This window comes from Panicum hallii, chromosome 7 (assembly GCF_002211085.1).
Source record: "Panicum hallii strain FIL2 chromosome 7, PHallii_v3.1, whole genome shotgun sequence".
Classification (NCBI taxonomy): domain Eukaryota; kingdom Viridiplantae; phylum Streptophyta; class Magnoliopsida; order Poales; family Poaceae; genus Panicum; species Panicum hallii.
The window spans coordinates 40,451,742-40,473,073 of record NC_038048.1 but is presented as its reverse complement, the minus strand read 5'-3'; the positions used below and the strand labels follow the sequence as shown (position 1 = coordinate 40,473,073).

General features: G+C 49.1%; 4 protein-coding genes and 1 pseudogene across 7 annotated transcripts; 2 read left to right on the top strand and 3 right to left on the bottom strand.

Annotated features, from left to right (window-relative positions):
• Positions 1-201: 201 nt before the first annotated feature.
• Positions 202-7,496, bottom strand: LOC112899887 (probable LRR receptor-like serine/threonine-protein kinase At1g63430). 2 transcript variants are annotated; one of them, XM_025968537.1, is made up of 16 exons: positions 7,428-7,496; positions 7,268-7,330; positions 5,654-7,174; positions 4,923-5,544; positions 4,669-4,807; positions 3,855-3,926; positions 3,638-3,781; positions 3,426-3,554; positions 3,012-3,131; positions 2,873-2,934; positions 1,794-2,033; positions 1,509-1,714; positions 1,282-1,414; positions 1,032-1,189; positions 693-899; positions 202-601 (listed from the first exon to the last, which is right to left on the bottom strand). In XM_025968537.1, the coding sequence occupies exons 4-16, from the start codon at positions 4,999-5,001 to the stop codon at positions 347-349; spliced, it is 1,944 nt and encodes a 647-aa protein (XP_025824322.1). In that variant the 5' UTR covers positions 5,002-5,544; positions 5,654-7,174; positions 7,268-7,330; positions 7,428-7,496; the 3' UTR covers positions 202-346. The 2 variants fall into 2 exon arrangements, with proteins under 2 accessions (XP_025824322.1, XP_025824323.1); XM_025968538.1 differs by having other exon boundaries at positions 5,654-6,822; positions 7,428-7,493.
• Positions 7,497-7,852: 356 nt separating this feature from the next.
• Positions 7,853-15,050, bottom strand: LOC112899888 (O-glucosyltransferase rumi homolog). Its single transcript, XM_025968539.1, has 6 exons — positions 14,741-15,050; positions 10,523-11,226; positions 9,983-10,175; positions 9,729-9,793; positions 9,411-9,621; positions 7,853-8,533 (listed from the first exon to the last, which is right to left on the bottom strand). The coding sequence occupies exons 1-6, from the start codon at positions 14,879-14,881 to the stop codon at positions 8,186-8,188; spliced, it is 1,662 nt and encodes a 553-aa protein (XP_025824324.1). The 5' UTR covers positions 14,882-15,050; the 3' UTR covers positions 7,853-8,185.
• Positions 15,051-15,381: 331 nt separating this feature from the next.
• On the top strand, positions 15,382-16,518 carry LOC112899890 (annotated as a pseudogene).
• A 211-nt stretch (positions 16,519-16,729) lies between these two features.
• LOC112899889 (O-glucosyltransferase rumi homolog) lies at positions 16,730-19,476 on the bottom strand. 2 transcript variants are annotated; one of them, XM_025968540.1, is made up of 6 exons: positions 19,089-19,476; positions 18,184-18,782; positions 17,868-18,060; positions 17,676-17,740; positions 17,310-17,526; positions 16,730-17,234 (listed from the first exon to the last, which is right to left on the bottom strand). In XM_025968540.1, exons 1-6 carry the CDS (start codon positions 19,254-19,256, stop codon positions 16,893-16,895), a joined length of 1,584 nt encoding a protein of 527 aa, XP_025824325.1. In that variant the 5' UTR covers positions 19,257-19,476; the 3' UTR covers positions 16,730-16,892. The 2 variants fall into 2 exon arrangements, with proteins under 2 accessions (XP_025824325.1, XP_025824326.1); XM_025968541.1 differs by having other exon boundaries at positions 18,184-18,776.
• An 848-nt stretch (positions 19,477-20,324) lies between these two features.
• Positions 20,325-21,247, top strand: LOC112899891 (heavy metal-associated isoprenylated plant protein 39-like). Of its 2 annotated transcripts, none has more exons than XM_025968543.1 (3): positions 20,325-20,457; positions 20,565-20,643; positions 20,850-21,247. In XM_025968543.1, the coding sequence occupies exons 1-3, from the start codon at positions 20,446-20,448 to the stop codon at positions 21,017-21,019; spliced, it is 261 nt and encodes an 86-aa protein (XP_025824328.1). In that variant the 5' UTR covers positions 20,325-20,445; the 3' UTR covers positions 21,020-21,247. The 2 variants fall into 2 exon arrangements, with proteins under 2 accessions (XP_025824328.1, XP_025824327.1); XM_025968542.1 differs by having other exon boundaries at positions 20,383-20,457; positions 20,562-20,643.
• The last annotated feature ends 85 nt before the right edge of the window (positions 21,248-21,332 follow it).

Genomic DNA, 21,332 nt, shown 5'->3' with positions numbered 1-21,332 from the left:
ACGAGCCCGCGATCCTGCAAAGTAGTAACTGGGCCTTATAGTTCATGGCCTGTCTTTGCCTTGGGCCTCAACGCCCAGCGCAGAGCAGCAAAATTTCCTAAAAAAAAAAGAAAGAGCACCGAGGGGCAAAAGGGAAACGCTCCCTCTGTTTGGGTTTGATATTTTTTTTAAAAAAAAACACCTCTCTGCTCATGCTGGTCAAATAAAAAAGGCGAGTCATTTTCAATTCAGATCTTTGTGCCATTCCTTCTCAAGACAAAAATCATTACAATGCCAAATGGAGTAACAATGGGTCAAACCATTACTGTCAAGCAACTACATGGAGGGCCAGACGAGCGAAGGGCATCTAGGAGATGGCCAGCTCGGCCTCGGCCCAGGCCAGAGACGAGTCCCTCATTAAGGTGGCCGCTGATGTCTCGATGCCTTCCTCCAGGATGGCCGCGATCATGCTCATGGAGGGCCGGCGCGACGGCTCCGGGTCGATGCACAGGTTCACCACGTTGCAGACGATGCCCAGGCTCTCCTGGTTCACGCTCTGCCTCTGCAGCCTCTCGTCCACCAACTTGCTGAACTCCTCGGGGTGCTCCAGGTGCTTCCTTGCCTGAAATTGTTGGCATGCCAGGTGCCAAGGTGTCAGGGCCAGGGAAGCTTGAACAAATGAGCAAATTGGAGAGCCAAAGCAAGCCACTTACCCAGTCCACCAGGTCCCCTGTATCTTTGGAAACCGAGGCTCTGCCGCTGATCAGCTCCAGCAGGATCACCCCGAACGCGAAGGTGTTTGCCTGGACGTCCATGAAGCGCTTGTGCCGAGAATCCGTAATGCTGTTGACAGGCCCGCCATTTACGGAGCCAAGTCCTGGTTTGGTCACAAGATATCTCCACCTCTCGAAATCGATTATCTATAAAAGGAAAAGCAATGATCGCAGTTGTCACAAGAGCTAGGACTAGACCCTGATGTTCATGCTGCCATTCGAGAAGAAAGTGTTGCTCTTGATTTAGCGGTGTCGCTAGGAGTGCAGACCGACACAGACCTTTGGTGAGTAATCTTCAGTTAGGTAGATTGAACTGGACGTCAGTGCAGCAACAGCAAACGGAGGTTGCAACTCGGTGTGCAAGTATCTGAGAGCACGCGCAATGGCCAGTGCTAGTTTCATCCGTCTGGGCCAAGATAGCTGCCACCCTTCCCCATCTGCAAGTAAATAACGCATCAAATTTATGCTTTGAATGTTTTTTCTCGTGCTGTGGAATCATATATAACAAAGCAACAGCTTATATGCTTACCGTGAAGATGCTCATAGAGTGTCCCATTTGGTGGGTACTGAAAGACCAGCATTCTCGAGAGCGGCTCAGACTCCTTGCAGTATCCCACCAGCTTGGCAATATTTTCATGGCTCAGCCTAGCCATTTCTATCACCTGAAGTATTTGAACGCATACTATTAGATCTGTTATACAGCAGGAAAAATCTTAACGTGGGTTCTGTAGAAGAATGGAACTGGTGAGCACTTGCCTCCTTCTGAAAGTACAGCTCCACATAGTCATTCCAGTAATGCACTGAAACGGACAGGGACACAACAGCGATCTCCTGGCCATCCTTCAGAGTTCCCTTGTACACGACTGTCTCATGAGAAGATCCAATTATGTTGCTGAAGTCTTCACAAGCTTCTGCAAGCTCCTGCCGGCTTATCTTCGGCACATTTACCAGGAGATCATCATCTACACAAGAAACGAGTGGTAATCAACTGAGTGTACAGTTTAGCTTTGTCACTAACTCGCATAAAAACTAGGCACCGACCAATTGATATTACGGTGTTCTCCTTCCAGCTCACGGCTCTTGTCCATGGAGCACTGTTCCCGGACCCTGAGGATCTAGCTCTGCACCTTCGGAGGCCAGTGATGGTACAAAGTGTCAACAAACAAAGGAACGAAACTGCTGCGATGACTTCCAGAATGAGAAGCCAAAGTGGCTCTGGCAGGCCTTTCTGCTCATTCTCATCAGTATGGTTGTCTTTGCCTGTGCCCTGATTAATTTCACCTGTAATTTTGATGTAGTGCACTTGCTCAGTGTTCAGGGAAAGCACATTGCAGTAACACAGAAGTAACTGGGAACATTCAATTTTGAGTTTATGACAGTATGTATAGACAGGTATGAGTCATACTGTACCACTCAAACGTAACAAGCATATGAAAATACAAAAATCAATTTGGGCATCTTTAAAGAACAAGATGGGGCTATTAACAACAAACAAAAATGAGAAGAGCCTTGGACTAAAGATCAAAATACATAAGGACAAAAGGAAGAATGTGGGGGATGGGATATTGGAATCCAACAAGGAAGCAAACAAAGTGTCAAGTTCAGGTCTTTATTTTAACAAGCATAGCCAAGGTTACTATCCCATAGGTCCCAAATGGTCCGTAACTTAGTAATCAGAAACTGACAACACAATCTACAGTGTGACTAGGCTTACTTTTCTCATGTCAAGTCAGATAAACTTTAGCAGCCTATAGTTAGGCTTCTATCATTGCACTATGTCCTCGAGCCCAGAAATGAACCCAATTTCATCTTCTAGGATGATGAGAGCGTAGCCTAATGGTATTTGACAGAATATTTAGTTTAATAGAGGATTGCTCAACAGCTTATTGATAAAGTAAATTTACGAGATATTTAAATTTTTTTTCCCCACACATGGATCTTCACCAGGAACTGTTAATTGTATCTTGCAACCAGTGATGTGGATTTCTTTTTTGAGCAATAGTGATGTGGATGTAGTGCTCTTGTCAAATTACAGAACAAAAGTATCCAACAGCCAAAAAGAGGACAAATTGTAATTTACTATAATATGTCGACTGTTAAAATATAATATATCACCATACATTGCTGGAGTGGACGGTTTGATGTGTCATTGTCCTGGAAACAATTCCCTACCAAGCTTGATCTGTTCAAATACTGTAAAACAGGTAAGTTCTGGAAGACTAAACTGAAACATTTAAGCCACAAAAGGCGAAGGCGTACCTTTGGATCTGCTTTAAGCATGTCGGAATATCTCCAACCAAAAAGTTATACGAGAGGTCAATATCGGTTAGCTGAGATAACTGACACAATCCAATTTGGTCATTACTGTTGGTTGATTCCCTGAAAGAAGGATTACAAGTACAACTGGTTGTTCATATGCCATATCAATTGATGTCTAAATAGAAGAGTTTGATCACTGTTTCTTGTCACATTCAGCTTATCTCCAGACAGCTAACTAAATTCAAACTGCAAGCATGCACAGTAAGCATGGCAAAATGCAGTCAGTGCTGATAGATGCTAACTTCTTAACTAAATTCCTTTATTCCTTTTGTATAGAAATAACATTCTTTCAAGTTCGTGGATACTGAAAACAACTCTTGGGGTTTCTTTGAATGCATGGAAACAGTTACTTACATGTTCGAATCATTACTTGCAGGAATAGTCCCTGTAAGGCGGTTATTGCTCAATCGTAGCTCAAGGAGGCTTCCCAACTTGCCAAGCTCAGGAGGGATAGCGCCATCCAACCGATTTGCGTGAAGGTCTCTAGGGCATAAGAGAACAGATGAGTTATGGAACTGAAGAAATGCTAAGAACAGCATAAGTTGATCTTTGGCTCTTGTTTGTACATTTTTGCGATATTTGGCATGTCACCGATCTCACTGGGAATGGGCCCCACAAGTTGGTTGCTGCTAAGGTTCAGCTCGATCAGGTTCTTTAACTTGCCGGTGTCTTTTGGTATTGAGCCCAGGAATGTATTGTGATCCAACACGCTGTAAGAAGTTTGCCAATACTATCATTCGAGACGAAATTAAAAATTAGAGTTACATGGAGTGTTGTACTCACAGTTTTTGCAAATATCTCAGGGATCCGATTTCTGGTGCCAAGAATCCTTGGAGAGATGAATTCGACAACTCTCTAGACAGTGACAGGTAAGAGACATTATTATGAGACAAACATCATGTGCATCAGCAGAGAGAGATAAAAATGATATGGTACTTTCTTGTTCAAACACCAACATTCAATATCTGAATTCAGAGAAATACCACTAGTCTTTGATTTTTCTCTCAACACAAAAAAACGGAAAACTGATAGAATTCTTGAGGGACCACAAAACCCACAATTCCACATACACAAAACTACTGCATTTTTTTTCTAGGGAGAAATATTTTTTTGAGAGAGAGAGCTCTAGGGAGAAACTTTGTGAATGATTCGTGTGGAGTCAACTGAAGACAAGTAAAAGGTAATAGATAAAGTTTCAATCATAGCTTCCACAGCTGGGTGCCTTATCGTGTGTCAGAAACTTTACCCACTTTTACTGTGAAAGAACATGCATCATCCTGTCCTGCCGTTGATGCAGAGAGGCTTCTACTTTTACCTCCAGCAAGTGTTTAGTTTCAACAACAGTGGACATCACTTAGTTATCCATTTTAAGAAGCTCTAAAACAGCTGGCATATGGTTAGCAACTTTGTTCTCCATCTCAACTATGCTATTTGGACAAGCAGACAGTAAAGGTCATACGTATACGCCTCAAAAAACCAAGTTATGATCAAACAAAACCTTAAAAAAATTTGGTTAGAATCATAAGAGATTGCAAGAAAAAAAAAGGGAAAAAGCATCAAGGGGTTCAAACGAGAGCGATGAGTTCGTAGTTCTTACAGAGTAACCACGCGGCTGTTGAACGCCGAGCACCCGACACCGGACCATGTGCAGGGATCCTTGTCCCTGGAGTTCCAGTCCGACAGCTTGGACAGAGGGTCCTCGTAGATGGCTCTCTTGAACGCAAGAAGCGCAGATACTGTACACGCAACGCGAGCACACACAGCACAAACCAAATTTTTCAGAACCCGTCAAGAAGCAAACTGAAATACACCAGGAAGAGAGAATTACAGAACATATGCGAGGAGCAATACCGTCATCTGAAAAAGATTCAGAGTTCCTGACGAGAAGCAAGCAGAAGATGGAGATCCCGAGCAACCTCGCCGGCGGCATGCCGTTTCTCCTCTGCCGAGCACGCAAAAACCCGGGGAAACGGAGAATCACCGCAAAGAAAAAGGAGGTAACAAGACGGCGGCGGCCCGCTGGAAACAATCGAGAGGAAAGCAGAGTCGTCCGCTTCACATGGTCAGCGAGCTTCTCGCGCGTGTTTATGGCCGCGAGGTGGAAGAAGACGAAGCAGCCGCACAGTGCTTGCACTTAACGGCCACGCCAAGCAGTGATGATGAGCTAGGCTGCTTCTACCACTAGTCTAATCGTACGAGGACAAAGGGGGCAACCAAACCCACCCCCAGATATTAATCCATCAGCTCCCCTTTATTTTTTTGCCACCTTTTCTGGGTCTCACCCTGCAGGGGCTGTACGTACTGGAGCTGAGTTTGTACACCTGGGGCACGTGCCGCGTACCTACCGTTCCGCACACTGGTCTCATGGCCCGCACGTGACATACACGCCCTTGCCTAGAGATGGTAATGCTCCTCCACCACCAGTACTCAAGTCACAGGTTTAAGGACACTCCACCTGAAGATGGCACCAAATCTGAGAAAAAAGCACTGTGCAGATGAGTAGAGATCGCAGGGCAGGACACAACACGTGCGTGACACGCCCAGCTCCAGAGTCCCAAGATCAGGTGGCAAATCATCTTTACCTGAAGCTGACACTTGAGCTTATCACTTTGTTCAGAGTTCTGGTGTTCCTCCCTCCATCGAAGTTTGAAACCTTCCGGGCCAATTCAGGTTTCAGCTTGGCAGTCCGGACACGCTCCTTCACGCAGACGTCCTGAAAACGACCGGTTAGGTGACGATTCAAAATCCCTCTGGGGATCAGGGTATAGAATACAGTTTCATTCCATGTCACGGCCGGACCGAATATTTCTTTGTGCCATGGTCGCTTCCTGGCACTTGCTTGCAACCAGGTCTTCGGGCATTTTTATTGCAAAGAATGACGCGAAACCTGAGAAGAGTTGTTGCAACCACCTTTGCAGAAAGTTACGACAATTCTAGAGTAATCAGAGATGGGTACACATCACCATTGTCGTACTTATATTTGACAGGGCGCCATCATGCGGTAACCAAGCGAAATGTCAGCCTGCAAGGAAAAGCAATGAACAGTACACTAGATTTTTTTTTTAATGACGATACAGTACACTAGTTGATCAGAAGAAATAAACGGTACGGTACGCTAGTAGATCAGATGAAATGAGTAACTCGCAAGTCACAAGCATTTTCTGAAAAAAAAAAGAAGAAACGAAGCCATTTGTTTCACTTTTCAGTGTTCAGATTGATTTGCGCGTCTGTGAAATTCTTGAAGCCCAGGGGATATAATGTTTTTTGTTGCGAGAATACGCACATGAAGGGTTATGGAGATTGTTCAGCTTAAAGATGTCCTGGAAAGTGAGATAGTGCTGCTTCGAAGCAAATCAACGCAAGACTAATCATGATTCCCGTGGCTGGCAAATGGAATGGGGGTGGCATATAGCCTTCAGACACAAGTTTCTCTGCTCTTCTGAGAATGACATCCTTTACTTTATCTCTTCTTTCTGCATTTGCCTTTCAAAAAGAAGTGGCTATTTCCCACCTTTGAGATTGAGCATCGAGTACTTGTAACCGCTTGCAATTCCCTGAAAGAGCATGGATACAGAAAGAGATGTGTTACCTCTAGAAACATATCAATGCTGAAGATAGCATGTTGGCCGGTCCCATCTCCAGCCTCAGTCTTCATTCAAAACTGATTTTGAATTTCTTCAAATCTCAACTCTCCTTGTTTCTCAGTACCTTGCTCCACCAATGAAAATTAGCTGATATCTTGTTCTTAACCCTATCAGTGTATATGATAATTTATGACTACATAACCTGAAATGCAGTCAGGAGGCAATGCAATGGACAAAGCAACAAACAGAACAGTAATAGGTGAAAACTACTTGACAACAAAAGAAGAATATGATTATGAAGAATGCTCAAAGAAATTACGCTTCTGACTTGCTCCCAAAGTCTCTTTTACTCCATTGACTACTAGCTAGTTGGTTGTTGATGCCAAACTATAAAAGTTGGCAGTAACATGTAAAGCAATCGAAAGAGCTATATCATATACTCTGATGCCCCATAGCCTTTTTCCTTAATGGGCTGTAGGTGTGGCAGAATGTCAAACAAGGGGAGGTTTTCAATTTTCACTACAACAACCAAACCCATGATCAGCGCAAGTTCATGTACTCAGCTGGTGGCAGAAGACAGAGAAGTCTAGTTTAGTAACTAACAAACTTTACCTGGAATAAACAAAAATAAGCATTGCACTGCCGTAGTGGAGAACTGAAACCTGTATTCTTCCCCTGTACAATCATAAGTGGCACTGACACTTAAGAAGCTGACGAAAGTTTCGTAACTCCAAATGATGCAATCATAAATGGATCAGAAGTATCAACCAACCTCCCCTCAGTAAGCAATGGCACCACTTTCCTTTGCATTGGTGCATCAGAGTACCATTGCTTCAAGAGTTTTCTGCAGAAAATAGTGGTGAAGCAGTTGTTTGTGCCATGACAGTGAAAGAGAACATCTCGAGTAAAATTAATTAGCTGAGGAGATTGTGTTTACCTGCCAAGTAGATGGCTTTGACATGCTGCATCAAACTATCCTCAGTTGACACTGTACAAGAACACCCAGGAATTCAGACTGAATACAACAGCATACCTGGTTTCATTTTTGGTCTTTGTGTACTTGTTTCGCACTATTACAGAAATATCTGTGATATAGGTATCATTGTTTATTGCATCCAAATTATCTCAGTGAGGCAGCAAAAGCATTAATAATATCATACAAACAATCAAATGTGAAAACAAAGAGAAACATGAGGATGCACCAAGAATCATATTTTCTGAATACTTATTGGATTTATCAGTGACAGTTACAATGGCTTTACAAACAGTAATTCAAACAATCAAATACAGAAAAATAATGTTTATAACTAAAATCACTTTAAGAAGAAGAAACTACTGAAGAAAAGCTCATATTTGCTCAATTTCTACAGATGCTTACACATAGATTTCAGTGAATGAATGATTCATATTTGTTAGAACTACAATGACGCTGAATTAGACCGTAAGTCCCAAACAGTTAGCATTATCTATGCCTATGCTTGGAAGAGGAAAAAAAAAAGAGCCAGGGTTCCAGGGCTCAAAGCCTGTTATCTATGCCCTCGAAGCTCTTTGCTCCCACATTTCAATCTGCTTTACTGAATTTTGTCCCCTCTGTTTTAGCATCTTGAGCTCACGAGAGCTGAAGGGAGGAGGCAGATCGCATGGACCTGCACCATGGGCAGACTTCACCATGGAATCGAAAAGAAACTTCTTCTCGAGGCCTTCAGCTTGGCATGCCAAAGACTCAGAGCAGACCTCAACAGCTTCAGGTGGCTTAGTTGGTTTGAACCTTAAAAGCTTGGCATATTCAGTTAGAAGGTGAAGCATGTAGTCATAAACTTGGTCCATACTGAGCTCTTCTTGAATGAAATTGCTTGCTTGCTTTCCTATACGCTGTGCCTACAAAAGCTTTGAAGAATGAGAACAGTATTTCATTTAAGACAAATTGAAAGGAAAAGAACAAAATTCTAGCATAAAGGCACTTAAAATTCTAAATAGGCTACTCAGTGAAAAAATACTGCCACTTGTCCGATTTACTAGTTATTTACAACATTGATGGTCTCTAATGCTCAGCTTTGACTATTCCTTTTTCTAAGGAATACATTATAAAACCACTACAAGAGTGAAACAATTTGAGCGATGGTTATTTAAAGTTCCACATGACAAATATCGGTGTTTTAATTTATAGTATTGTCCAAAGTACTTATTCAGTCAAAATTAAAATGTACGGTTGTTTGCATGCGTCCAAGGCTTGGACCAGAGGTACCATTTAAGAAATATATTAACTCTACAGAACACTCCAAAGGGTCATTAGTCAAGGGAAGGCAAGTGGTAGGCACATATCCAACCTAAGTTGATGAGTATAGTGCTACAAATTTTGGACGAGAACTTCCATGCTGAAGTTCTTAATTCAATGCTCAAATGTTAACAAGTCACAGCTTGCTCTATCGAACATTCTACCATCATTCACTTCTTACATTATGGTTAGTTCTGATGCTATTTGCTTTTCAACAAAGAAACAAAAACTCGAAGTTATGCCATGACAGTAAATTGATTCCTCAGAGCACTGTTATGGGCAGAAATTATTTGTGTGGAACTCTTTCGGAAGACAAAGACAGCCCAGAAGATCATACATCTTGAGTAATAGCTGTACATTGCACATCAACTGGATTTCTATTGAATCAAATTGACTTTGTCTCCATATCTGAAGTTTAAAAACCGCAAAACTTAATTGCCTGCAAATGTAGATAACTGCATGTAGATAGATGTAAAGTACCAGTTGCTTGTGAGAATTGCCCCAGTCAACAGCATATTTTATGGAGGCACATTTATTGTCATCCCGAACAGGCCAATAATGCTGAATTGGCATGAGTGACCTTGAAAAGAAATCATAGTATTTTGGTGTAACTAGCAGTGTCATTGAATCACATGCTAATATATATTTCTGACTGATTGACCACGCCGATCCTTCAATATAGATCTTGTACCTGTTAAAGGGTAAGTAAATGTTAAAAACTTATAGTATACCAATAAAACTATGTTAAACTCCGTGCTTGCTATAACTCCACAAGAACCAAACGAAAAGAAGAAGAACCTGTGTGAGCATTGACTACCCAAATCTGAGTCCTTATACCCTGCCTTGCTCTCTTTGAACCAGTCCTGCACCCCAAACAACAAGAACAAAGATACTAAATATCTAAAGTATTCATCACCAAAAGCAAAATTTACAGTGGCGAGAATGCAATAGTGTTTGATTTGAAATTGAACCGTTTTAGTCTATGAGGAAAGGGAGCGACTATACTTTCCCTAAGGATACCTAATTGCAGGGATGAAAAAACTAACAGTTACCTGAGCGTAAATCCTTGCGTTCCAATCTTGTGTACTGGATACATTACACTTAACCAACTCCTGCCGTGTCGCCGAAACTGATGGATTCCCTTTCCAGTAAGCATAAGGTTCTCTATCCATCCACCTCACTCTATTATTACCATCCTTCAAGTCTTCCTGCAAGGCATGCCATGGCTTTATGTTGATCTCCGGCCTGCCAACCAAGAGTCAGTGCCAATTAAACTGTTGTACTCCATATGAATACCTGAGCATGAACGTCCAAAATTAAGCTATGGAAACTATGAATTAAATTTGGTCGTTCTATTAGTGATACTGAAGACATTAGGAATTAGCCTAGTGTTCATGGCTGCTGATTCGAACATATCATATAGAAGCATTCTGGAGCCATCAAAGTTTCGGTGTTCCTCATTCATCCCTTCTAGAATCAACTGACGAGTCGAACACAAGCAGGTAAGTAAAATTACCACCCCCAGAAGGACCAATCCGGGAAGACGAGGAATGAAACTGACGAGTCGAACACAAGCAGGTAAGTAAAATTACCACCCCCAGAAGGACCAATCCGGGAAGACGATGTCCAGCGTACTGTCATCCCCGCAGTAACGGAAGAGCGGTGGCATGACCCCGGCGTACTTCCCGCGGTAGAGGTGGGTGCGGACGACGGGCCAGTCGACGGTGTCGAACATGAGGTCGAGGTCGGGGACGCGGCCGGGGTAGCGGCGGAGCAGCTGGAGGACGCCCCAGATGGTGAAGAGGTCCCGCGTCTGGAACGCCGGGCGGAGACGCTGGATGTAGGCTCGGCCCCCGAGCACGACGAGGCGGAAGGTGGCGGTGAGGCGGGCGCGGCCGAGCATGGCGCGCGTGACCCCGCCCGCGGCGCGCCATGGGCGGAGGTCCTCGTGGATGAAGCGGAAGTAGGACGGGCACGAGCGGTTGGAGGACGGGGTGGCGGCGGAGGCGGGCGGTGGCGGGCCGGGGGAGGAGGGGCAGGTGGAGGACGAGGAGAGCGCGCGCGCGAGGGTTTGGGAGGTTTTGGGCGGTCCGGTGGGGTGGGAGTGGGAGAGGTTGAGGGCTGGGCAGGAGATGGTGTAGAGAGCGGAAGGTGGTGGCCGGGAAGTGGGAGGCGGCGAGGGTGCTGCTGCTGACGGCCGCGGGTACTGCGGGTGCTCTGCTTCCGGGTGGAGCGCGGCCGCCGCGGCGGCGGGAATGGCCGCGGTGGTGGGGAGGCGCGTCAGGCGTCCCTGCAACTGCCAACGAGGAAGGAAACGAAATCGTTAGAATGGCAAATCATTTGGGCCCCAAGGCCCAACTTACATGTGCTTCTGCCATCATCCTCCTAGCCCAATTATGGGCTGACTCCAACTTGGCCCCTAGCGCTCGACATTCTGGGCTAACGAGGCATTAGCGGAGCACAGGGCCCACGTCAAACCTATCTGGCTTCCAGCAGTTTTTTTTTACAGTAGGTGCGTGTCCGTGCGTCGCTACGGACGGCAATAGTAATTTTGGAAAAAGAAAAATAGTATGGTTCATAAAAATATATTTTATAGGCATGATGCCTATTTGACTATCTGTTATCCTACATATATTATCTCTAAAATTTAATGTATCATTCCAAGAACAGACAGGTAGATAATAGTAATACGTATATCAAGTATGGAAAAACAGCATGAATCAAAAGTACTTGGTTAGCATGAAAGTACAGTACAAAACACTTACTAAGAATATAGAACTAAAGCTAGGATAATTTGGAGATGCTAAGAATTTTTGAAGGGTTCAAAGTTTGACAGCTCAGCACTTAAAATATTTCTAAATCTGAAATTTTCAGTAAAAAGAGGTCAACTTTGAAACTAAATAAAGTATCTTTGCATGGGATAACTTTGGATGACAAGTATTGGTTGGATGAGCTATGCAAATATGTCATTTGTTCCATGAAAAAGTTTTGCAAGGTATTCAAATTTGAATTCAAACAGAGGTAGCCTGAAAGGGTTTAGCTGAATATTCAGAAAAACAGTATGGACCTTATCTGTTCAGAGCAAAGTTTGAAAAGGTTAGAGAACAAACCAGCAAGGGTGTCTAAAACAAAAGTTGTAGATAATTATCAAACCTACAATTTTACTTTTTGGAGATTTTGAAGTTCAGTGAAAGAATTTGGAGAAAAATGCACTGCAGTGTTCAGGTTAAGGAATATTCAGTTTAACTCGGTGCAAACAGCAATATTCAGAGCCATTTTTGAATGGCTTCGAGGCCAAACCAAGGAAGGTACCTGTAATGAAAGTTGTAGAGAAATATCGGAGCTACAACACTGATTTTGACAGATTTTGAAGTTCAGTAGTAAACTTTGGAGATAACTAAGCTCAAACTTGCTGACTTAAAGGGCAATCGAGGCCATTCAGAAAATTCAGAGACAGAAACACCGCACCTCGAGCTTATCCTCTCGACATGGCCACCACTGATCAATGGCGGTAAAAATTGAAGTGAGCCACGCGTCGATTCAAGCGAGGGACAGCAGCAATCGAGCAAGCAGGAGGTGGAGGCCGCTCAGGCGCTGCGGATGAGAATAAATGCCGCTTGAAGGGCCATCATCTTCCTCCTCTCGCCAGTCTGCTCCTCCTCGGCCGAGCTCACTTTGCCGCCAAATTCGTCTCCGAGAAGCGGTCTCCCATCGATTCCCTGCCCCAGTAGCCTCAGCGCCACCTCACGCATCGATTTGAGCCATTCCCGAGCCAAATCCCTCACCGCAGCATCCCTCCCTCCGTCGTCTTCTTCCTTCAGCCCGTCGGCGTACAGAAAGAATAGTCACGGTGAGCAAAAGGTTTGCAGGGCGATAGGTCTGTTCTGGGCAGTCTAGGGCGTATGTGATGGGGCACTACACGGAGCTCCGGCGGCGGCGCTGCAGCGTGAAGGCGCAGGGGCGTTGCGAGGCCGGGAAAGCAGCGATATGGTGTCGACGGAGGTGGACGGCTCGCATTGCATGCAGGATCAGCGGGAGGGCGACGTGGGTCGCGATTTTTTCGGAGCGCCGTCCACACGGCAGAATGACAACGGGGAGGCGCGAGCGTCGCACCAAAAAAATTGTCCCCCAATTAATTTTTTAAGTAGAGATGGCTACCAATCTTTGAGATTCATGCGCAAGTACGTGGTCTGTCCGATTTGATGCCCAGCTTTCCTCTTCCTCCTACCATCCGCCGCCGCCGCCTGCTGCTCCCTCCTGCTCTACGCACACGCGGCGCAGCCGCCGCTGTGACTGCTCCCCACGCGCCGCCGTGTCGTCGGAGAAGAAGAGAAGGAAGAATCTATTTTATAGAAAATGGTGATCTAGATTTTAGAAAATGTTGAATTCATTTTTTAAATATTAAAATAAGTTGTGAAAAATGTTGATGTTAGTATTTATTTTAAAATGTTGATTTATGTTTCTGAAAAATGTGAATCTTCTATTTTCAAATGTTGATCTATATTTTTAAAATATTAAATTTAATCTTTTAAATGTTGGATTTAGATCTCTAATTTGAACCTAATGAACTTTGAAGCTATATTGCTTAACCAGCTTCCACGAGCTGCCTAGGAGCCCCCAGGGCCCATCCAGAGCATGAAAGGAGCACAAGATTCCCGCTGATCCGTGCAACGTGGTATCTCGCATGGGGTCACGGCACATGTCACTGACTCGCCGGACTCGCACCACAGACGTGGCGAGCTGCAGCTCCCAGGCTCCACATGCCTGTGGCAGGAGACTGAAAGCTCTCCGGTCTTTTATTTCGCCCTTTGTCTGTTCCCTTTCATTTCATTCTTTAAAGGCCAACCTAACCTACACGAACTCTCGAGCAACAAACATTTTTGGACCGTCCGCCCCCACCCCCCACTACAGTGCTCGGCACTGCGCGTGCATGAGTGGAAACGAGCACCATGACGTGCGGGGCAAAATAGAATACAGAGAAACCGCAACGAATCTATCCTACGGTCTTACCTACCGATCTTCCCGGGCCGGCACGGCTTACTGGTCGACCGGAGGAAGTGCATGGGCATGGCAACAACCCTGGGGATCGGAGAGCACGGCGCTCCAGCTCCGGGGGTCCCCTAGCGTTCGTGGCTTCACGCACAAAGCGGCAGCGCCTCCTTGAGTCACCTTCACTGCCTCGGTGGTCAGGTCCATAACAAGCGACGGCGGACGCTTCCTCAAGTCAGCAAAAGGAACGAAATTTGGACGGCTATAACAAATCGTTTCAGAGGTTATCATGCATCAATCATGGAGGGGGGGAAAGTACCTTTTCCACCCAAAGCCAAGCCATGAAAATAACTCTAGGTCATGCCGAGGCCCTGGTTGACGTGGCGGTCCGGTTAGGCGGCTAACGGGAATTGGTTGCTCACAGCACAGTGCTTTCGTGCTGCCGCGCGCGGCAGGTAGCATTTGCAGGCCAAAACAGTGCTCAACAGCGCCGTGGAGGTACTGAAAAAAGAGAAACTGCCATCCCTACGCCCGAAATCAGAACATGGCCAGCCAAACCATTGGCGGTGCTGCTTTGATCTCAATAAAGCAAGTTAATTCGCGTACTCTTCGCTCCCAGAAAGTGAAGGAAGTTACTCCAGCAGCGCTCGTCATGCTTCTAAAAAAAAACTCTACTCCTACACCGTTTCCCAAGAATCTTAAAAGGAACAAAAGTGAGAGATTCCTCGCGATCATGCAGAGCGACGGCACCGCGGGGCGGTAGAGAGTAGAGACGCCGATCGAGACACGACAAGATGGAATCAGAGAGCTTTTCGACTCACAACGGCGGTGGAGGTGATCCAGCGAGCCGAGACGACCGCCGCGACGGCGACGACGGAGAGGAAGAGGAAGGCGGCGCTCGTCCTCGGCAGCGCCCCGGCGAGCGTCGCGCGGTGCTGGCAGCCTGCCGCGGCCGTCGCCATGGCCGCTGGGGGCCACGGCAGTGAACGCTCTCGGGTCTCGGCCTAGGTGAGGTGAAGCAGAGGAGGGGTGGTGTTCTCTGCTTTCCCTGCTTCTGGAAGAGGGGACTTAGCAGTAAGCAGGGGACGCTCCCGTGAGCTCGCTCAGTTAAGAGTTTATGACGCCAACGGCGCGGAGGGAGACGGCAGGTTTTATGAGGGCCTGCCCGGGCAAGTGCGGCAGAGGGCGCGAGACAGTTCACGGGCGCGGGAGGCCGGACGCGAGCTGCAAGGGGAACTGGTGTGCCACGCTACTCCGTTGTCCGTTCGCAAGTTCTGATCAGTTCGTTACGTTACGGCTGGGGCAGAAACAAAGTCACTCTATATTTCTTTGACCAAATTTTGTAATAAAAGTCTTGTCGTTTTTCTAAGAACCACCAAAAGTCTTGGAGTCAATTCCCTCGTTGCCATAAAAACTCTAGCTTATTTCTTCACAGCCATAAAATTTTAAAAATTTTCCTCACTGCCAAATTTTAATTTATACATTCAGTGCCAATCCATTCTCTTTTCCATCCATATGCTGTTAACTGAGATATGAAAAGACGAATTTGCCCCCTATCCCCTCCTCTCTGTCCATTCGGTGTGGACTATCCTAAGCTCCACTGTCTCCATGCCGGTGGTCCAACCCCGCACAGTGCACCGCCGTGCCCCCCTCCCCTGCGGACGCGCCCTGCGCTTCCAGTGCTCTTGCAGCGCCGTGCGTTGCCGTTCCCCGGCACGGCCGCACCGAGCCAGCGGAGGAGTGGAGGACACACCGGCCGTCCTTGCACCGAGGAGGCAGAGTAGGACGGGCTGTTTGTGGCCCCGGCGCTTCGACGCCGTTTACGACGGCCGCGCCTGCACACGCCGCCCCTCGTCCGAGGAGATCTGGGACCCCGTGCGCAAGTCCCGCGTGTGGCTCGGCACCTTCGACACGCCTGAGGAGGCGGCGTGCGCAGGCTCCGCGGGCCCGGCGCCACCACCAACTACCCTGCCCACGCCCAGCACCCAAACGCGGCGGCTCCAGCGGCGAGCGCGAGCGGTAGCGGGAGCGCGGTGCTGTCGGAGGACGCGTCGTTGTCGACATCGCGGGAGTCGTCGCTGGCGGTGACGGTGGCAGTCACGGCGCCCCTGTCTCTGGACCTAAGCCTGGCGCTCCCGGCCATGGTCGCCGCGCAGCCGTACCAGCTGTTCCTGGACCCGACGGCGATGGTGGCCGTGGCGCCGGCGCTGCTGCAGTTCATGCCGCCCAAGAGCGAGGAAGAGCAGAGCCTCTCAGGGCCGTCGTCGGTGGTGTTCGACGCGGGGTCGGCCGTAGGCCTTGAGCTCGACCTCACCATGGCACTGCCGCCCCCGTCCCGTGCCGACGTCAAGACCGCCCCCGTCCCGTGCCAACGTCAAAATGCAGGACAAATTTAGAGCGTGTTCGGCAGGACTCTAGAGGAGCTCGAGCTATTTTGGAGGAGCTCGAGCTATTTTGAAGATTTTCAAAACGGATTTGGCTTCTTTATTTTTTATAGAAAACGGACTTCTTATATGAAACGTTTGGTAGGGCTTATTCGAAGGAGCTGGAGCCAGAGCCGATAGAGATCCTTCCAGGCCCTTAATCGAGAACCAACGAAAGGTGGTAAAATGGAAGCTAGCAGGACCAATTCAAGATGTAGCTCGCTTGGTCGATGTGCACGGCGTGGTTGATGGGCCAGAGGGCCAGACGAAAAAAGAATAGAAGAAAAAAGAGAGGGAGAGAGGCACTGACATGTGGGGTTAAAGATAAATCTGTCTTTCCGCACCACAGTTAGCAGCACATGGATAGAAAAGGAGATGGAGTGGCACTGAAAGTATAAACCAAAATTTCTATGGCACTAAGGGGATTCCTAAAATTTTATGGTAATGAAGGAATATGTTAGAGTTTTTTAGCACAGAGGGAACGGGCTCAAAGTCTTTGACATCCCTTTTTCCTTGTATTCTAGTCTACGCTATACGTGTATGTGGTCTGTCAATGATCCTCCCACGCCTCCACTTGCCTCACCACATCCGCCCTCTCCCTTCGCAGCGCCTGCAGCTCTTGGGCACTGAAAGGCGGCGGCAGCCTGCAGGGCCCTTCGCCGCCCGCACCGTCGTCCGCCACCGCCGTTTCCATCATGAACTGCCTCTCCAGCCCCCGCCTCCCCCGCGCTATGGACTCGACGGTGACCTCCGCGGCGCCGCGCGGCACGGCGGGCCTGTACCGCAGCAGCCTCGCGTACTCCGCCAGCAGGTGCAGCATGTAGTCGTAGACGCGGCCCATCGCCAGGTCCTCCCGGACGAACCTGCTCGCGTTCCGCCCGATCTCCCGCGCCTGCACAAAACAACGTTTGGTCACCGTTGCGAACTCGACCGTGTCGGTGTCTGGCGCCGGGTGAGAAAAAAATACCTTGTCCGGGTGGGCATTGCCCCAGTCGACGGCGAACTTGATGGAGCGGCACATGGCGACACCGCGGCCGCGGACGGGCCAGTAGTGCCGCAGCGGCGCCAGCCCCCGCGAGAAGAAGTCGTGGAACCTGGGCCGCACCATGAGCGCCACCGAGTCGCACGCCAGGATGTACTTCTCGCTCACGGACCAGCCCCGCCCCTCGACGTAAATCTTGTACCTGCACACAGTCACACACGTGCGCTGGCTTACAAAATGTGGCACGGAATGGCACCATGGCGGCATGGCAGATTGGCAGTGCAGCTGTGCCTGTAAAGTATTCAGCGCTACTCATGTTTAAGGCGCGAACAGGCTCTGTGATTATTCTACCTGTGCGTGCACTGCTTGGACAGGTCTGACTCCCTGAATCCTCGCTGCAGCTCCTTCCCCCAGTCCTGAAAAGGATGCAGCCATCTCCAGTGTCACAGATCAGGTGCTCTGCGCGTGGCTAGTGTTATTTAATCTGCAAGTGTGTTTGTGTACGCCGGCACGATTCAGGGAATCAGGGATGGAGGTGTGTACCTGCGCATATATCCGGGCGTTCCAGTCACGCTTGCCGGACGCGTTGCACCGGAGGAGGAACCGGCGGCCGGCGCCCACGTTCGGGTTCCCCTTCCAGTACGCGTACGGCGCCCTCTCCGTCCAGTTCGCCATCGCGTTCCCTTCCTCTATCTCCCTTCGCAGCGCCTCCCACGGCTTTATGTTGAGCTCCGGCCTTCCAATTTCAAAGCAGGACGGAGCACTTCGTCACTCAAATCACGGATCATTACGTACGATACGACGTAGAGCCGTAGAGGCGTGGTCACGATGAGGAATCAATTGCAATGTGCGTATTTACCAACCCCAGAATGACCAGTCGGGGAAGGGGATGTCCAGCGTCGCCTCGCTGCCGCAGTACCGGAACAGCGGCGGCGGCTGGGCGTGGTAGCGGTCGGCGGCGCCGACGACGGGTCGGTCCTCGCAGTCGAACATGAGGTCGAGGTCGGGCACGCCACCGGGGTAGCGGCGGAGCAGCTGGAGGATGCCCCACTGCGTGAACACGTCCCGGGTCTGGAAGCACCGGCCGTAGCGCGCCACGTACAGGCGGCCCGCGACCACGGTGACCCGGAACTTGGCCGCGTACCGGCGCGCGCGCTCCACCGCGTCGAGCGTGACCCCCGCGTCGCGCCACGGCCGCAGGTCCTCGTGGATCCACCGGAAGTAGGCCGGGCACTCCCGCGCCGCTGGCGCTGCTGCTTCGGCGGGCGACGGGGCGGGTGGCAGCTCACGAGGACGAGGCGGTGGAGCGAAATTGGCCGGCGCGGCCGCGGACGGTGTCTGGTTCGTGCTCGTGCCGCCGCCGGCGAACCGTGGCGGGCCCGGCGCTGGCTCCGGCCCCGTTGCGGCATTTCGCGCTATGGTTGGGGTTGCGGCAGGGGTGATCGGAGCGACCTGTAACTAAGGATCAGTAGAAAAATTAGCATAAGCTTCGCCGTACATGTTGTGACAATAGAAGCAATTTCGCATATTAACAAGTTTGACGATCTCGTGTGTAAGTGCAAGTTTCAGCTGCACGACGGCACAAACGTGTTGGCAGCTGTGCCACAGTTCTAACCTGGTTATTCAACTACCAGGGTCACGGTTGAACAGATCATCCAACTACTACTACTCGCCATGTGTGTCGAGGGTCAAGACTCTTAGAGATAGAAGAGAAACTGCATGCACCATAGAAAAACAAGGTAGGTGCTTGCAGGGGAACCTTACTCTGGCGCTGGCAGACATCCAGCAGGCGGAGACGAGAGCCCCGGCGACGAGCGCGGCGAAGAAGACGACTACGCCGCCGCCGCTATTCACCGCCGGGCACGGCGCTGCCGCAGCCAGGCCGCCCCGAGCCAGCAGCTGCCGGGGCGCCTTCGCCGCCGCGACCTCCATCCCTCAACCGGACGGCATACGCCTCCGCCTTTCCGCGAGCGAGAACGGGGCCAGCGACGGACGGACACGTGAGGCGACGGAAACACCACGCCGCGGTCCTCTTTTTCTTCCCCCCTTCTTATCGCCGTAGCACGGACTCGTGTCCGTGTTCCGTTTCCTGCTCGCGCCTCCTTCGGCTGCGGCTGGCTCGGTCTGGGCGCGTAGGATCGGGGAAAGCAAGGAGCCAAGGAAGATCAAGACCGCGACGGGGTGGAAGTGGAGCGCGGTGTTTGCCCCCCTGACGCTGACGGCGCGCCTACCCATAGCCGATCCGCTGCCTTCATCCGGTGCGTCTGCTCGGCGCAGCACCGGGGAGATGCTATTCCGGCTGGAGACGAGCGGCGGGCAGCAGCCCGGCGGTTGCTTTCCCCTTTCCCAGCGTGCCCGAGAGTCTCCGTGACATTGACTTGATGGTCGCGTGCGGCTTCCACTAACTTCTTCCGTTTCGGCGGCGATCTGCGCCATGGAGAACGTCACCGTGACTCCTGTCCATGCACGCTAGCAGCCCTAAGAGAGCAGCATGTCAACCAGCGACGGACCAGAACTTTTCTGGAGGCTGCACCAACTTGTTGACTCCACCATATTACCTATTAGACTGTAGCGTTTTGCGGTGAACTGCCAACGGTCTATAATATTTTTTTTACTTGGCTGGAGACAAGGGAGCCCGAGCCGGTGCCCAGGCTCGCCGGGCCTTGGGCGCGCCCCTGATGTCAACAGGATAGCAAAAGTGGTTGCACGTCGCTTCTTGGTTACAGCTGCGTCTGCTGCTCCTGTTGGTTTGCCTTCCTCCGGGTCGTTGCGGTAGGAAGCGTGCAGCCACCAGACTCACCCAACCAACCAGCTTTACCTGACCTCATCTGGGGACGAAGCTAGCAGGCCGGAAAAATCAAGTAACCTTCAACAGCCGCCGCTATTGACACGGCCACACTAAGCTATTGTTCTCATTCCGCGCATCGCTCGTCAGTGGTGAACATATGCCCTGGGCTTGGGCCCACCGCGCAATGGCGAGAAAAATAAAGGGGAGAGACGTGTACGCGGGTGGAGTGTCTAAGCCTCGCGTCTATATATATCTCCCGGGACCAACGGGCTCATTTGGCTCATTGCAGAGTTCGACAAAAATCCAAGCTGTCTCTGTCCTTACTCCACCAGGATGCCGGCGCAGGTATTATGGCTCCAGTTCGTTCCGCAGCTCGTCGCACGTTTCTCTGCTTCCAGACTGTTCCTCGATAGGGTTCTAATCGATTTCCTTGGCTGTTTCCATGGCAGCAGAAGGTGGTCTTGAAGGTCTCCTCCATGAGCGACGAGAAGGTGAAGCAGAAAGCAATGGAAACTGTTGCGGATATCTACGGTAAGGGAAAGTTTTAACTTAAGCTAGCTGCAACTGGTACGGTGGGATCTGTCACTTCCATCGTCGTTTCTTCGGTTGTAATCTTTTTCAGCGAGTCATGGTTGTCTCTGTTCTGAAATTGGGAATATGCTATGTGAATGAGCATATATGCTAGGTTCTTTCTTCCTCTTCTGTTTTTTAATGATTTATATTGTCTTGATAAACAGGAATCGACTCGATAGGTGCTGATCACAAAGAGCAGAAGATGACTATAATCGGTGACATGGACCCTGTTGAGATCGCGAAGAAGTTGAAGAAGTTCGGGAGGATAGATATCGTCTCGGTTGGCCCGGCCAAGAATGAGAAGAACGACGACAAGAAAAGCGGAAAGAAGTGACCAAGTGTCTGTGTCACCTCCATGGATGCCCCTGATTCTCCCTGTTGAATGAATATACATGGCACAACTTGAGGTTTTGCTTACTAGTAATGTAGTATGTTGGTGTACACAGTCTCTCGTCTAGGTATATGCAAATGTATGGTTAAAAATTAAGTGCATTGGTGGTAGGAATACCCACTTAATTTTATACAACATATGGTATATATGTAGCTTTGATTATTATTATTATTGTTGTTGTTGTTGTTGTTGTTGTTATTATGTTTTCCATTTACAACATGCACCCAACTGTGCACGTTTCTGCCATATTATTCAG

Coding starts and splice junctions, on each gene's coding strand:
- LOC112899887 (XM_025968537.1), bottom strand. CDS start 5,001: ATGCCGCCGGCGAGGTTGCTCGGGATCTCCATCTTCTGCTTGCTTCTC. Junction 4,808..4,922: donor TGAATCTTTTTCAGATGACG/GTATTGCTCCTC, acceptor TTGCGTGTACAG/TATCTGCGCTTCTTGCGTTC. Junction 3,927..4,668: donor AACAGCCGCGTGGTTACTCT/GTAAGAACTACG, acceptor GTCACTGTCTAG/AGAGTTGTCGAATTCATCTC.
- LOC112899888 (XM_025968539.1), bottom strand. CDS start 14,881: ATGGCGACGGCCGCGGCAGGCTGCCAGCACCGCGCGACGCTCGCCGGG. Junction 9,794..9,982: donor ACGCAAGGATTTACGCTCAG/GTAACTGTTAGT, acceptor TTTGGGGTGCAG/GACTGGTTCAAAGAGAGCAA. Junction 9,622..9,728: donor GGTAGTCAATGCTCACACAG/GTTCTTCTTCTT, acceptor ACCCTTTAACAG/GTACAAGATCTATATTGAAG.
- LOC112899889 (XM_025968540.1), bottom strand. CDS start 19,256: ATGGAGGTCGCGGCGGCGAAGGCGCCCCGGCAGCTGCTGGCTCGGGGC. Junction 18,061..18,183: donor GACTGGTCATTCTGGGGTTG/GTAAATACGCAC, acceptor TGAAATTGGAAG/GCCGGAGCTCAACATAAAGC. Junction 17,235..17,309: donor GCAATGCCCACCCGGACAAG/GTATTTTTTTCT, acceptor TGTTTTGTGCAG/GCGCGGGAGATCGGGCGGAA.
- LOC112899891 (XM_025968542.1), top strand. Junction 20,644..20,849: donor AACTGTTGCGGATATCTACG/GTAAGGGAAAGT, acceptor CTTGATAAACAG/GAATCGACTCGATAGGTGCT.